The sequence below is a fragment of the Sus scrofa genome, chromosome 1, assembly GCF_054392235.1.
Source record: "Sus scrofa isolate SSC_HxYL_T2T_F1_AM1 chromosome 1, Sscrofa_HxYL_maternal_Yorkshire_Landrace_v2.0, whole genome shotgun sequence".
NCBI classification, from domain to species: Eukaryota; Metazoa; Chordata; class Mammalia; order Artiodactyla; family Suidae; genus Sus; species Sus scrofa.
Genome location: NC_139383.1, coordinates 241034294 through 241046867, shown reverse-complemented (window position 1 = coordinate 241046867; position 12574 = coordinate 241034294). Strand labels below are relative to the sequence as shown.

General features: G+C 38.0%; 1 protein-coding gene across 4 annotated transcripts in view; it reads right to left on the bottom strand.

The window, feature by feature from the left end:
• VPS13A (vacuolar protein sorting 13 homolog A) overlaps positions 1–12574 on the bottom strand; it is a 261965-nt gene that overhangs the window by 127200 nt on the left and 122191 nt on the right. For all 4 annotated transcript variants that reach the window (XR_014822948.1, XM_021065108.2, XM_084988047.1 and 1 more), the window contains exon 34: positions 1404–1551. Coding sequence is in view for 3 of the 4 variants with exons in the window: in XM_021065108.2 (XP_020920767.2) it covers positions 1404–1551 (148 nt within the window). In the remaining variant the exon portion in view is untranslated. The remainder of the gene's footprint in view (positions 1–1403; positions 1552–12574) is intronic.

Here is a 12574-nt window from a genome sequence, read left to right as displayed (position 1 = left end):
ATTCTGCATGGAATCTCTCTGGAGAAAAGTGAAGGAAAATAGCGTGCCAGCTGTCCCACACAAATCTGCCAAATCACTGGGCCCAGTGGGGAGAGGATTTGCCCAGTATGCTATGTGGAACATGCTACTTATGTTTTTTTAAGGGGCTGTTATCCTACTCATATAAAGAGACTTCAATTATTTATCTTAGACAATGTCATCTTAAGATAAATAATAAGATACTGCCCATCTATGAGTTAAGGAGTCCATATGATCTTATACACTAAGAGCTTAAACATTTTCAATTGAGATCATCATGTTTTAAGTTCTATGAAATCTTTAAAATGATGGTTTTCTCTTTTTGAATATAATTTTCATAGGAGAAGTAGAAAGAGAAACTAGGGGGTGGAGGGAGCAAGAAAATCTGCGAAGTAGGTTACTTAAAGAAATCTACAAGAGGGATTTCCTATCGTGGCTCAGCAGTAATGAACCCAACTAACATCCATGAGGATATGGGTTCAATCCCTAGCCTCCTTCAGTGGGTTAAGGATCTGATGTTGCCATGAGCTGTTAAGTGTAGGTCACAGAAGTGGCTTGGATCTCACTTGCTGTGGCTGTGGTGTAGGCTAGCAGCTGTAGTTCTGATTCGACCCCTAGCCTGGGAACTTCCACATGCCATGAGTGCAGCCCTAATAAGGCAAAAAAAAGTTACAAAAAAAAAAGAAAGAAATCTATAAGAAAGAGTATATGTTGCTTCAGCAAAGCATGTGATACAGTTTTGATTTACATCCACTGAAGAGGGAAAAATATCATCTTGTGGATAGTTACATTAGAGATCTGTGAAGCAATATCAACTAATATGGAACTAAAGTTATGCCATCTTTATCTTCAACCTCTCTATTCTTCTAGAACTTCTGCTAGTTATTTCACACATTCCCAAGGCTTTACATACCATTTATAATCTGATGATTTCCAAATCATTATTTCCAGCCTTAGACCTTTCCACTAAGATCTTTACTAAAATATCTAACTGGTGACTTTCAGCACCATATCTACTATTTGTTTTCTTCATGGGATTTACTACAATTTATACTATTTTAATTATGTGCCTGCACTTTTTTTAACTATCTATCACACTTATGGACCACCACCTGCATTATACTGTTAAGTTCCATGAAGCCAGAGACAATGTCACAATTTCTTCACCACGGTATCTCCAAAACCTAGCACAGGATCTAACACACAGTAGGCATGGAAACATCTGAATAAATGAATGAAGAACATGCAATGACTTCTAGGTTATATAGCTACTATTTAATTTCTGAATAAGGTAACACATAACTTCTACAAACAAATGTCTTAAGCCCCCAAAGCGATACTTTTTAACCAAAAAAAACAAAAATCAGTTAGCATCCAAAAGTTACCTCCATGGGCTTTAGCTGAGCATTTACATTAAAACAAGGAACTTCCTGGTACCACTCCCAGGATAAGTTTCGTTCAACAATCACCTCAAGATTTAATGGCAGTAGTAGATCCAGTACTTCCTGGTAGGCTTCATTAATAAATTGAGACCTATAAGAAGATGTAAAATTGTTCTGAAGAGCTTCATACATAATCAGATGGTAAAAAAAAAATTATAATCCTTTTATGTGAAAATAGTCATTTTTTGTGTGTGAAGAGTAAAATAAAATCAAATAGATTTTCCATGCCAGAAGAAAAGATATTCCATCCCACTAGAAAACTTGGTAACTTTCTCTGAGCTAAACAGTTCTGAATTGAAGAAAAATAAATTTTTAGAATAAGATTTTGCAGTATGTTAAAAGTGCCAAAAATATACAAGTTGGACAATAAATTCTTAAAATGAGGGAAGAATCATATAAGACTTTATTATAAAAACATTTAAATTCACACATGTAGCAGGTTACCACAAATCCCCTTACTTTATTAAGAAAGTAATCTGCACAATATGAAATTTCTATATCTGTGGATCAAATATACTTGAATTTGAACAACTGCATATTAATTTGAACCATATCTGCCTTTCCAAGTACTTAATAAGGGTAGGACTGATGCTGATGAACCCCAACCAGAGAAGCCTCCCACTATACCTTCAAATGACAATCTCAAAGTGGTATTCCTCACTCATGTTCTTAAGTTTTAGTTGGCAGCAAATCCTAAATTATTAAAGCTATGACTATAAAATTTCGGTACTACTTATTCAACTGGAGAGACAGGTGGAAACCATCAGGGATTTCTTTGAATTCCTAGTATCATGTCGTTTTATTACTTATCATTTATGCATCCTTGCAATCTCTAATTAATGGCAGAAATTTAAGGAATCTAAAAGCTCTAAGAGGATATTATATATACATATTTAATACATGCATGTTAAAATATATGACTAGGGTTTCCCAATGTGGCTCAGTGGAAACGAATCTGACTAGTATCCGGAGGACACAGGTTCAATCCATGACCTTGCTCAGTGGGTTAAGGATCCGGCATTACCATGAGCTGTGATGTGACTCGGATCTGGCATTGCTGTGGCTGTGGTGTAGGCCAGTGGCCACAACTCCAATTCAAACCCTAGCCTGGGAACCTCCATATGCTGCAGGTACAGCCCTAAAAAGACAAAAAAAAAATTTTAATAAAATAAATAAATAAATAAAACATATGGCTATACCATGAATCATTAACTCAACCTTCTGTTTAAAAGTTATGCTGTTTCCAATTTTTTACTGTAATAAATAATACTTGCGCATTTCTTTGAGTAAATTTCTTCCTCCCACAAATTTCAAGAAATATTCATTGCTGTGTCAAAAGATCACTTCCTGTGGAAAAACTTTTCTCTACTAGTACTACCCAGTATTTGGGGTAGCTCAGATAACTTTTCAATGTGTTCCCATAAGTATTTTTAATTTTTTCTACCACTCAATATATATTCAATAATTCATTGTCTTGTCTATAGTTTCAATTAGAATGACAGTTTCATGAGGGTAGGGTTTATGTTTATCTTATTCTTTGATGTACTGCCAGTACTCACTCAAGATGATTATATGATATGTACTGCTCAATTATTTGCTAAAGTGATTTCAAGAAATCGGATCAATATATAAGTAATGCCATATCCATCTCCTTGTACCTAGACTGAGAAACATTATTAATATTTACCTAATTTAAAAAACAAACACTATTTTATTGTATGAGTTTTCATTCTCTTAATTACTAATGAATTTGAATATTCTAGTAGCTATGCATGCACTATCATTGTTCCTGTAAAGAATCATCTAACCATGTTGTTTATCAATTTTTCAAATTACCTTTTACTTATTTTTTAAAAATATTTAAGGATTTTTATCCTTTGTTAAAGATGTTGCTAATCACTCCATATGCTATGTCTCTCATCAATTTTTTTTTTTTAATCTTTTTGCCTTTTCTAGGGCTGCTCCTGTGGCATATGGAGGTTCCCAGGCTAGGGGTCTAATTGGAGCTGTAGCCACCAGCCTATGCCAGAGCCACAGCGACTCGAGATCCGAGCTGCATCTGTGACCTACACCACAGCTCACCACAATGCCGGATCTTTAACCCGCTGAGCAAGGCCAGGGATCGAACCCACAACTTAAAGGTTCCTAGTCGGATTCGTTAACCACTGCACCACCACGGGAACTCCCCTCTCATCATTTTGTTTTGGTAATTAATATTCAGAAAACTTTTTTTTTTTTTCATCTTTTCAGGACTGCACCCGCGGCATATGGAAATTCCCAGGATAGGGGTCAAATCAGAGCTGTAGATGCCCGCCTATGCCACAGTCACAGCAACGCCAGACCTCATGGCTTGTCTGTGATCTACACTCAGCTCGCAACAATGTAGAATCCTTAACCTACTAAGCAAGGACAGGGATCAAACGTGAGTCTTCGCAGCTAATAGTAGGGTTTATTACTGCTGAACCACAACAGCAACACTGAGAAACCTTCTTTCTCAAAGTCAATTGATATTTTCCCCTTATCACTTTTATTCTTCCTTCAGTGCTTAAATTAGCAAGTATTTCTCTACCAAATTAGTGCTACTTACATGTTATTTGTCCTTAGAACATGGCTGAGGTAATTCACATAATATATGATTCACTTGCTTTTAGTTTTTTATGCTTATAACTGGCATTATGCTCCAGGGCCATTTTAACAGCAAAATCACCAAGGAAAGGCCCCAATGCAAAAAAAATGTGGCATACAACAGGTCTGTTTAGAATACAAGAGTTGAATAAGAAAGCAGGGCAGGAGTTCCCATTGTGGCACAATGGAGAATCTGTGGCATCTTGGGAGCACTGGTACGATGGTCTGATGCCAGGCACAGAGGGTAAAGGTTTAGGGATTGCCACAGCTGCAGCTTAGGTCACAATTTCGGCTTGTATCTGACACCTGGCTTAGGAACTTCATAAGCTGTGGAGCAGCCAAAAAAAAGGAAGAAGGGAAACACCTTATTTACCTAGGTCTCAGGATGCCCAAATTACTCGCAGCTTTGTGCATGCCCACAAATGACTGTAAAAGTGCTATTAATACTGATTTTGGGATTACAATAAGTTTTAGCAAGGAGAAAAACTTACAGATAAGGAATTCGTGAATGATGCAGATTGACTATATATGTGTGTGTGTATATATATATATATATGAATAAAGAGAACACACATACACACAGAATCAGCTGCTGAGGTTTCAACTGGTTCACTAGTTTAATTATTTTAGTTTGATAATACATTTTAGTAATATTTAATCTAACTTAATATATTTTAGCTGTACCTCTGTTATTATGACTCTCCCATACCCCACCTCAATTTTATGTTTTCAAAAAGTCTTTGCCTCTTATTTCCAGAAAAATTTCACAGTAATTTTGAAAGGTGTTAAAAGAAATGCTGTTGTGACTTTTTTTATTGAAAGTGCAGTAAATGTGTAAATTAACTTATAAGAAACTGACACATTTATTAGATGTAGGAAAATATTCTCTCTATAATTAAGATTTCTTTCTGGTCTCTGGTTAAGTTTTACAACTTTCCTTGTGGAAGTAACATAAATAACTTTTAATTTTTATATTGTAATTAACATTTGGTAGTAAGATTATTTCAGGGAAATTGGTTTATTCTATAAATTACTAATTCTATTTCTAGCAATTCACCTGAAGGAAACGAGTTATCCTAAAGAAATGAGTAGAAAAGCACGTAAGCATTGATAAGATCTCAATCATCATTATGGTGGTTCTTAACAAAAAAGAACCAACTTAAATCTCTAAAAGCAGACAAAAGGATTTTTTAAAAACTACATTATATTAAAATATTTAAAAATAATTATGCTATCAAATATGGAAAAATAGTAGCAAAATTAAAAAATATTTAAAGCATAAATATAAAATACAGGAAAAATATTTATAGCATATTTTTAAGGGAAAAGAAGAATTTACAATCCAAAATATGTACACTATAAATCTTATTTTATGTAAATATAAAGGCAGATACAATGAAGTAGAAAAACATACCAAATTATTAATAGTAGCTATCTTTGGGTGGTCATATTATCAGAAATCTCTTACATTCATCCCTAACCCATCTAATGTACTTCATCAATAACCAATTTTTTTGGACATAAAAATAATACATGTTACTGTATAATGTTTTGGAAAATTTCAATGAACTCTTTCAGAAACAATCTTTTTGAAATATAGACTCACCATTCATGTCTACACCATTTTTTGAAGTCAAACAAGATGTGATTAAATATAGACATATAGAGAGGGAACAAGATGGTGGAGTAGAAGGACTTGAACTGAGTTCCTTTCATGAAAACACCACAATTACAACCAACTGCTGAAAGAACATCAACAAAAAAAATCTGGAACCTACCAAAAGGTATTCTACACCTAAAGACAAAGAAGAAGCCACAACGAGAGGGGAGGAGGGGCACTTTCATGATATAATTGAATCCAATCTATGCCAGGTGGTTGATCCACATAATGGAAGATAATCAGGAGGTTCTCACACAGGAGAGTTCTGAGCCCCATGACAAGCTTCCTAGCCTGTGGGTCTGGCATTAAGAGGAGCCCCTAACAATTTGGATTTGAAGGCTATTGGGGCTAGAGTGCATAAGATCCACAGGACTAGATCTACACTCTTAAAAGGGGCATACAAGGTTTCACAAGTATTGGGACCCAAGGCAAAGCACTACTTCATAGGGGCCTGGGCTAGACCTACCTACAAGTGGTGGAGAGTTTCCTGGGGAAGCAGAAGGTGCTGTGACTCACTTCAGGGACAAGGACATTGCTGGTGGAGGGCCAGGGAATAATCATAGGCATGAGCTTTCCCAGAGGTCACCATTTTGGCACTGAGACGTGGCCCCAACCAACAGCCTGGAGCATCCAGTGAGGGGACGCCTCAGGCAAAACAATCAAAAGGGTGAGAACACAGTCCCATCCAATAGTAAACAGGCTGCCTAAAGTGGTCTTGAGCCCACAGTCACCTCTAAACACACCCTTGACACAGCCAGCACAGTGGATGGACAAGACCCAGGTCCACTCACCAGTGGGAAGGCATAGTCCCTCCCACCAGGAAACCTGAACAAGCCTTTGGTCCAACCTCACCCACCAAGTGGCAGACACCAGAAGCTAGTGGAAATACAATTCCTCAGCCTGCAGAACAGAGACCACAAACAGAATGTTAGACACAACAAGATGGCACAGAAATATGTTCCAAACAAAGGAATAAGTTAAAACCCAAGAAGAACAACTAAGTGAAGTGGAGACGGAAAATCCTCCTGAAAAAGAATTCAAAGTAATGATAGTAAAGAGAATCCAAGATCTCAAAAAAAGAATAAAGGAACAGAGAAGATATAGAAATGTTTAACAAAGAGCTACAAAACTTAAAAAAACAAATAGAGACGAACATGACAGGTGGGGAGTACAAATGCAGGATATTAGAAATGCATTTGAAATTAAGAGGTCAGCAACTTAAAAGAATTTTGTATAATTATAGACTGCTATAGCAAAACCTCCCAAGAACTACAAACCAAAAAACTACAATAGATATACCCACGAAAAAGAAAAAGCAATCCAAACACAACACTAAAAACAGTCACCACAAGAGAAGAGAACAAAAGAAAACAGGAAGAAGAAAGACTTTACAGAAATAAATCCAAAACAATTAACAAATGGCAATAAAAACATGCATCCTGTTCTATCATACACTTAGGGCAGTGTTAACACCTATCCTTCTGAAACTCTTCCAAGAAATACAGAGGAAGGAACACTCTCAAACACATTCTATGAGGCCACCATCACCCTGATACTAAAACCAGATAAAGATACCACACACAAAAAAAGAAAATTTCAGGCCAATATCACTCAAGAACATAGACATAAAAATCCTCAACAAAATACTAGCAAACCAAATCCAACAACCCTTTAAAAAGATCATACACCATGATCAAGTGGGATTTATCTTATAGATGCAAGTATTTCTAAGTATCTGCAAATCAATCAGTGTGATACACTACATCACCGAATTGAAGAACAGAAACTATATGGTCATCTCAATAGATGTTGAAAAACCTTTTGACAAAATTCAAAACTCATTTATGATTAAAAACAAACAAACAAAAAAAACCTCTGCAGAGAGTGGGCACAGGAGGAATCTACCTCAACCTAATAAAGTCCATATATGACAAACCCGCATCTAACATCATACTTAATGGTGAAAGCTGAAAGCATTTCCTCTAAGATCAAGAACAAGAAAAGGTTGACTACTCTCACTTTTATTCAACATAGTTTTGGAAGTCCTAGCAATGGCAATCAGAGAGGAAAAATAAATAAATAAAAGGAATACAAATTAGCAAAGAAGTAAAACTGTCATGGTTTGAAGATGACATGACACTATATACATAGATAATCCTAAAGACACTACAGGTAACCACTTGAGCTCATCAATGAATTTGTTAAATTTGCAGGATAAAAATCAATACACAGAAATTTCTTGAATTTCTATACACTAACAATGAGAGATGAGAAGGAGACATTAAGGCAACAATCCCATTTACCATTGCATCAAAAAGAATAAAATACTTTGGAATAAACCTACCTAAGGAGGCAAAAGACTTGTACTCCAAAAATGGTAAGATGTAGATGAAAGAAAGTGGAGATGACACAAACAGATGGAAAGCTATACCACAGATGGAAGTTCCCAGGCTAGAGGTCAAATCGGAGCTGTAGCTACCAGCCTAGGCCATGGCCACAGCAATGCCATATCTGAGCCTTGTCTGCAACCTACACCATGGCTCACAGTAACGCTGGATCCTTAACCCAATGAGCAAGGCCCAGGGAGCGAACCTGAGTCCTCATGGATACTAGTCGGATTCGTTATCACTAAGCCACGATGGGAACTCCCTCCACTTTTTTCTTTTTCTGCATTGCTCTGTCATATCTCACTGAGCTGCATTATTACCAAATACTGAATTTTACAAACCCGAAAGCTGAAGTCACTTTTAACTACTCTTTTAAACTTGACCGAAATTAAGTAATTACGTTTAATTCCACTTCTCAAATTTCTCACAACTGTTTAGTTCTCTACTACCTCACTTCCTTAGCCTTTCTTCAAACCTTTCCAAATCTTCAATGTGATCCTGTTTTAATGTTTATTAGCTCATTAAAATTCATTAAATTGGAGCTCCCATTGTGGCTCTGCGTTAACGATCCCTACTAGGATCCACAAGGATGCGGGTTCCATCCCTGGCCTCACTTAGTAGGTTAAGGATATGGCACTGCTGTGACCTATGGTGTAGGCTGCAGACACAGCTCGGATCCAACATTGCTGTGGCTGTGGTGTAGGCCAGCAGCTGTAGCTCCTATTCGACTCCAAGCCTGGGAACCTCCATATGTATAGGTCAAACCCTAAAAAGCAGAAAAAATAAAATAAAATTCATTAAACAGTACATACCTCAAAAATTCAAAGAGACAGGTACTATTTATTTATCCCTCGTAAACACTGCTCACTATTATACTTCATGTTCCTAGCACAGTGCCTGGGATATATTACATGCTTAATAAATACTCAACATTCAATTGATGGAAATTTCTCCTCCCATCTAAAGTGAAATAAAATGAAGCAGATTTATTCTCCTGCTGGAAACAACTCCTCCCCAACAACACACACATGTAATACATTAAAAAACGGTTTCAAGACACAGGACATCAGGCAGTTGACAGTGATTACTGAGACACAAGAAAAAACAAGGTGAGACCTATGATTAGCCCAAATTTAATTGTTTTGAGATAATTTAAAGGTCGTGGAAAAGGTTGGTGGGGAATATGCCATGAAACAACCAGTAAATTCTATGAGTTGAGAAGACAGAGCTGAGAGTTCAGAGAAACCAAGGCAGCTAAAGCTCATATGGCAACATGCCAGAGACATGAACTCTAAAATTATAGTACTAAATGCGTATATAGGCATTTAGTTCAAATCAATAGAAGAAATGTTCAAATCAATAATCTGAGCCACCACCTAAAGAGCCTTAGAAAAAGCACAAAATTAAACCCAAAGTAAGTAGGAGTAATACATAAAAAAGCAGAAATCAATGAAAGATCAAACAGAAAAAGAGAAAACCAAAAGGTGATGCTTTAAGAGTAATAAAACTAGCCCACCTCCCAGAGGACTCTCTGAGCTTCTAGCTGCCATGGAGCTTCAAGAATGGACAACCAGGGAATGGCCAAGAAAGAGGAGAAGAAAGACTCTAAGATTATCTCCTCCCAGGGGCACAGCAAACTTACAAATATTTACAAAGCAATTACCAGCGAAAAATGACCTGAAGACTACCAGAAAATCTCTTCAACAACTGAAGATATAAAGAAGGAATCACAACAGTAGGAGTACAGACATGGTATAGTAAAAAAGCATACAGAAGTTCTCCCCAAGGATCAAGGGGTACAACCCCCTACACCAGGCTGCCTAGCCTAGATTCCCCAGAGTGACTGGTTTGAAGGCCAGTGAGGTGTACTTTTAGGAGAGTCAGAGGGCTCTAAGAAACATACTCCACTCTTAAAGGGCACACACAAAATCTCACATGCTCTGAAAACAAGGCAAGAAGCAATAATTTAAATTAAGCCTGGATCACACCCACTTACTGATATTAGAGAGCCTCCCAGAAAAGCAGGAAGCTTTTAGGACTCACCCTGGGGACAGGATGCTGAGAGAAGCCATTTTTGGGTGCTCTTTCAACCACAAGACAATGATGTAGGAAGGCATTATTTTGGAATCCTTCCTCTAGTTCATTACCCAGCCCAGCCCACCAGAGAGTAGGCACCAGTCCTGGGACACCCCACACCAAGCAGCTAGCTGCCTACCAGTAGACCAACTCCCACAGAACTCTCTGAGCTCCTAGCTGCCCCAGGACCCAGTCCTGCATGGGACTGCTGGGCCCTATCCCTGCCCACCAATGGCCCAACACCAGCTCTAGGATATCTTGAGCCTCTCAATCACCCCAATATCCAAGCCTACCCACATCCAGGATGATACCAAATCTGGGACACCCCAAAAACAGCAGCCAGCTTTGTTAGAAACAAATTCCACTTCTCAGTATTTATTCAAACAAAATGAAAACAGAAATTTAAAAAGATGTATGTACCCCTAAGTTCAGTGCACCATTATTTACAATAGCCAAGATATGTAAACAATCTAATGTCCATTAGTAGATGAATGGATTAATTGCAGTGGAATATTACTCAGCCATAGGAAAAGAATGAAAGCTTGCCATCTGTGACAACATGGATGGATTTAGAGGATATTATGTTAAGTGAAATAAGTCAGAGAAAGACAAATACTGTATGACTTCACCTATGTATGGAATTTAAAAAAACAAATGAACAAACAACAAAATAGAAAAGAAAGTCATAGAGAAAACAGGTGCTTGCCGGAGGAGACTCGAGGGGTGGGGAGGAGAGAGAAATAAGTGAGGGAGATTAAGAGGTACAAATTTTCAGTTACAAAATGAATGAGCCGAAGGTATGAAATGTACAGGGTAGGGAAAACAGTCAGTAATTATGTAATATCTTTGTATGATGACAGATGGTAACTAGACTTAACACTGTATTGAAACCGAGCAGAACCTTGTGGGGCTCCTGGGCATGAAAAGCCTTTCAGTATCCCCCATTTCTTGTTTGTAGGAAAAAGGCTTCATTCAGCCTTGGGGAACCTTGCCGGAGTTCCAAAGGGATTCAAACAGTTGCTAATTAGGGAAGGGATGGGATATGTAGACAAGGAGGGAGCAGTTGAGAAACAATAGTATAGCTTTGGGGCAGGGTCCTGGTTTCTCTTCTAGGGATACATGTAACACTCTCTGAGCTCTTCTGCAGAACTAATACCCCCAACAAATGGAAGATTCTAACTATTTAATGAAGCATTCTTTATTCCACAAAGAAGGTCATGGTGTGATAATCTCAAGGACCACCAGAACATGTCCCAAGACTGCCTGATGCCAGCTTTGAAGAAGAACTGCAAGTTTGCATCTACCCTTACTCTTATCTGTGGCCCTATTTCCCACTCCCAAACTTTAAGACTGCTTCTTATTCTCTCCCCAAGGAGGGCACAGTCTTGGGCATTTGCCTGCTACAGCCTCCATTGCCCAGCAAAGCAATAAAAGCTATTCTTTTCTACTTTACCCAAAACTCTGTCACTACATTTATATTTGGCACCAGTGGAGAGAGACTCCAGTTTTGGCAATAGTATTTACAGAAGATGATGGATGTTTATTAAACTTATGTGGTAGTCATTTCATGATGTTTCATAAGTCAAATCATTATGCTGTACACCTTAAACTTACACAGCGCTGTATGTCAATTACATCTCAATAAATCTAGAAGGGAAGAAAAGAATGAAACTGAGTTGTTCTACAGGAAATAAAAGATCAATAAAACTGATACACCTCTAGAAAGACTGATTAGTACAAAAGCTCCTGGGCACACACGCCTTTCTGTGTCCCCCATTTCTTATTTTTAGGGAATAAGCTTTAACCTCCATGACCTTCCCCAAGCTCCAAAGGGCAGATTCAAAAAGGTGCTGGAGTTCCCGCAGCGGAAACAAATCCGACTAAGAACCATGAGGTTGCGCATCTGGCCTCGCTCATTGGGTTAAGGATCTGGCATTGCTGTGGCTGTGGCTAGGCCGGGCAGCTGTAGTTCTGATTAGACCCTAGCCTGGGAACCTCCATATGCCGCAAGTGCGGCCCTAAAAAGCAAAAAAAAAAAAAAAAAAAAAAAAGACAAGGGAGGCATGTCAAGAACAGTGCAGCCTTGGGACAGGGTCCCGATGCCTCTTCAAGGAATATACATAACAATATCTTTACCTTCTCCTGCAGAACTAAACCACCCAACAAATGAAAACAAGAGAGGAGGACCACCAGAGCCAGTCCTGGGGCCACTAAACACCAACTCTGAAAAAGAAGTAAAACTTGTGATAACGATGGAGTAGGCACAGGTAGTTGTAGAAGTCCCAATAAAGGATCATAGAGAGGGAAACCTAGGGGATGTTAGGTAATCACTGTAAGTTAATAAATTGCTAGAAAGAGCCATCAGA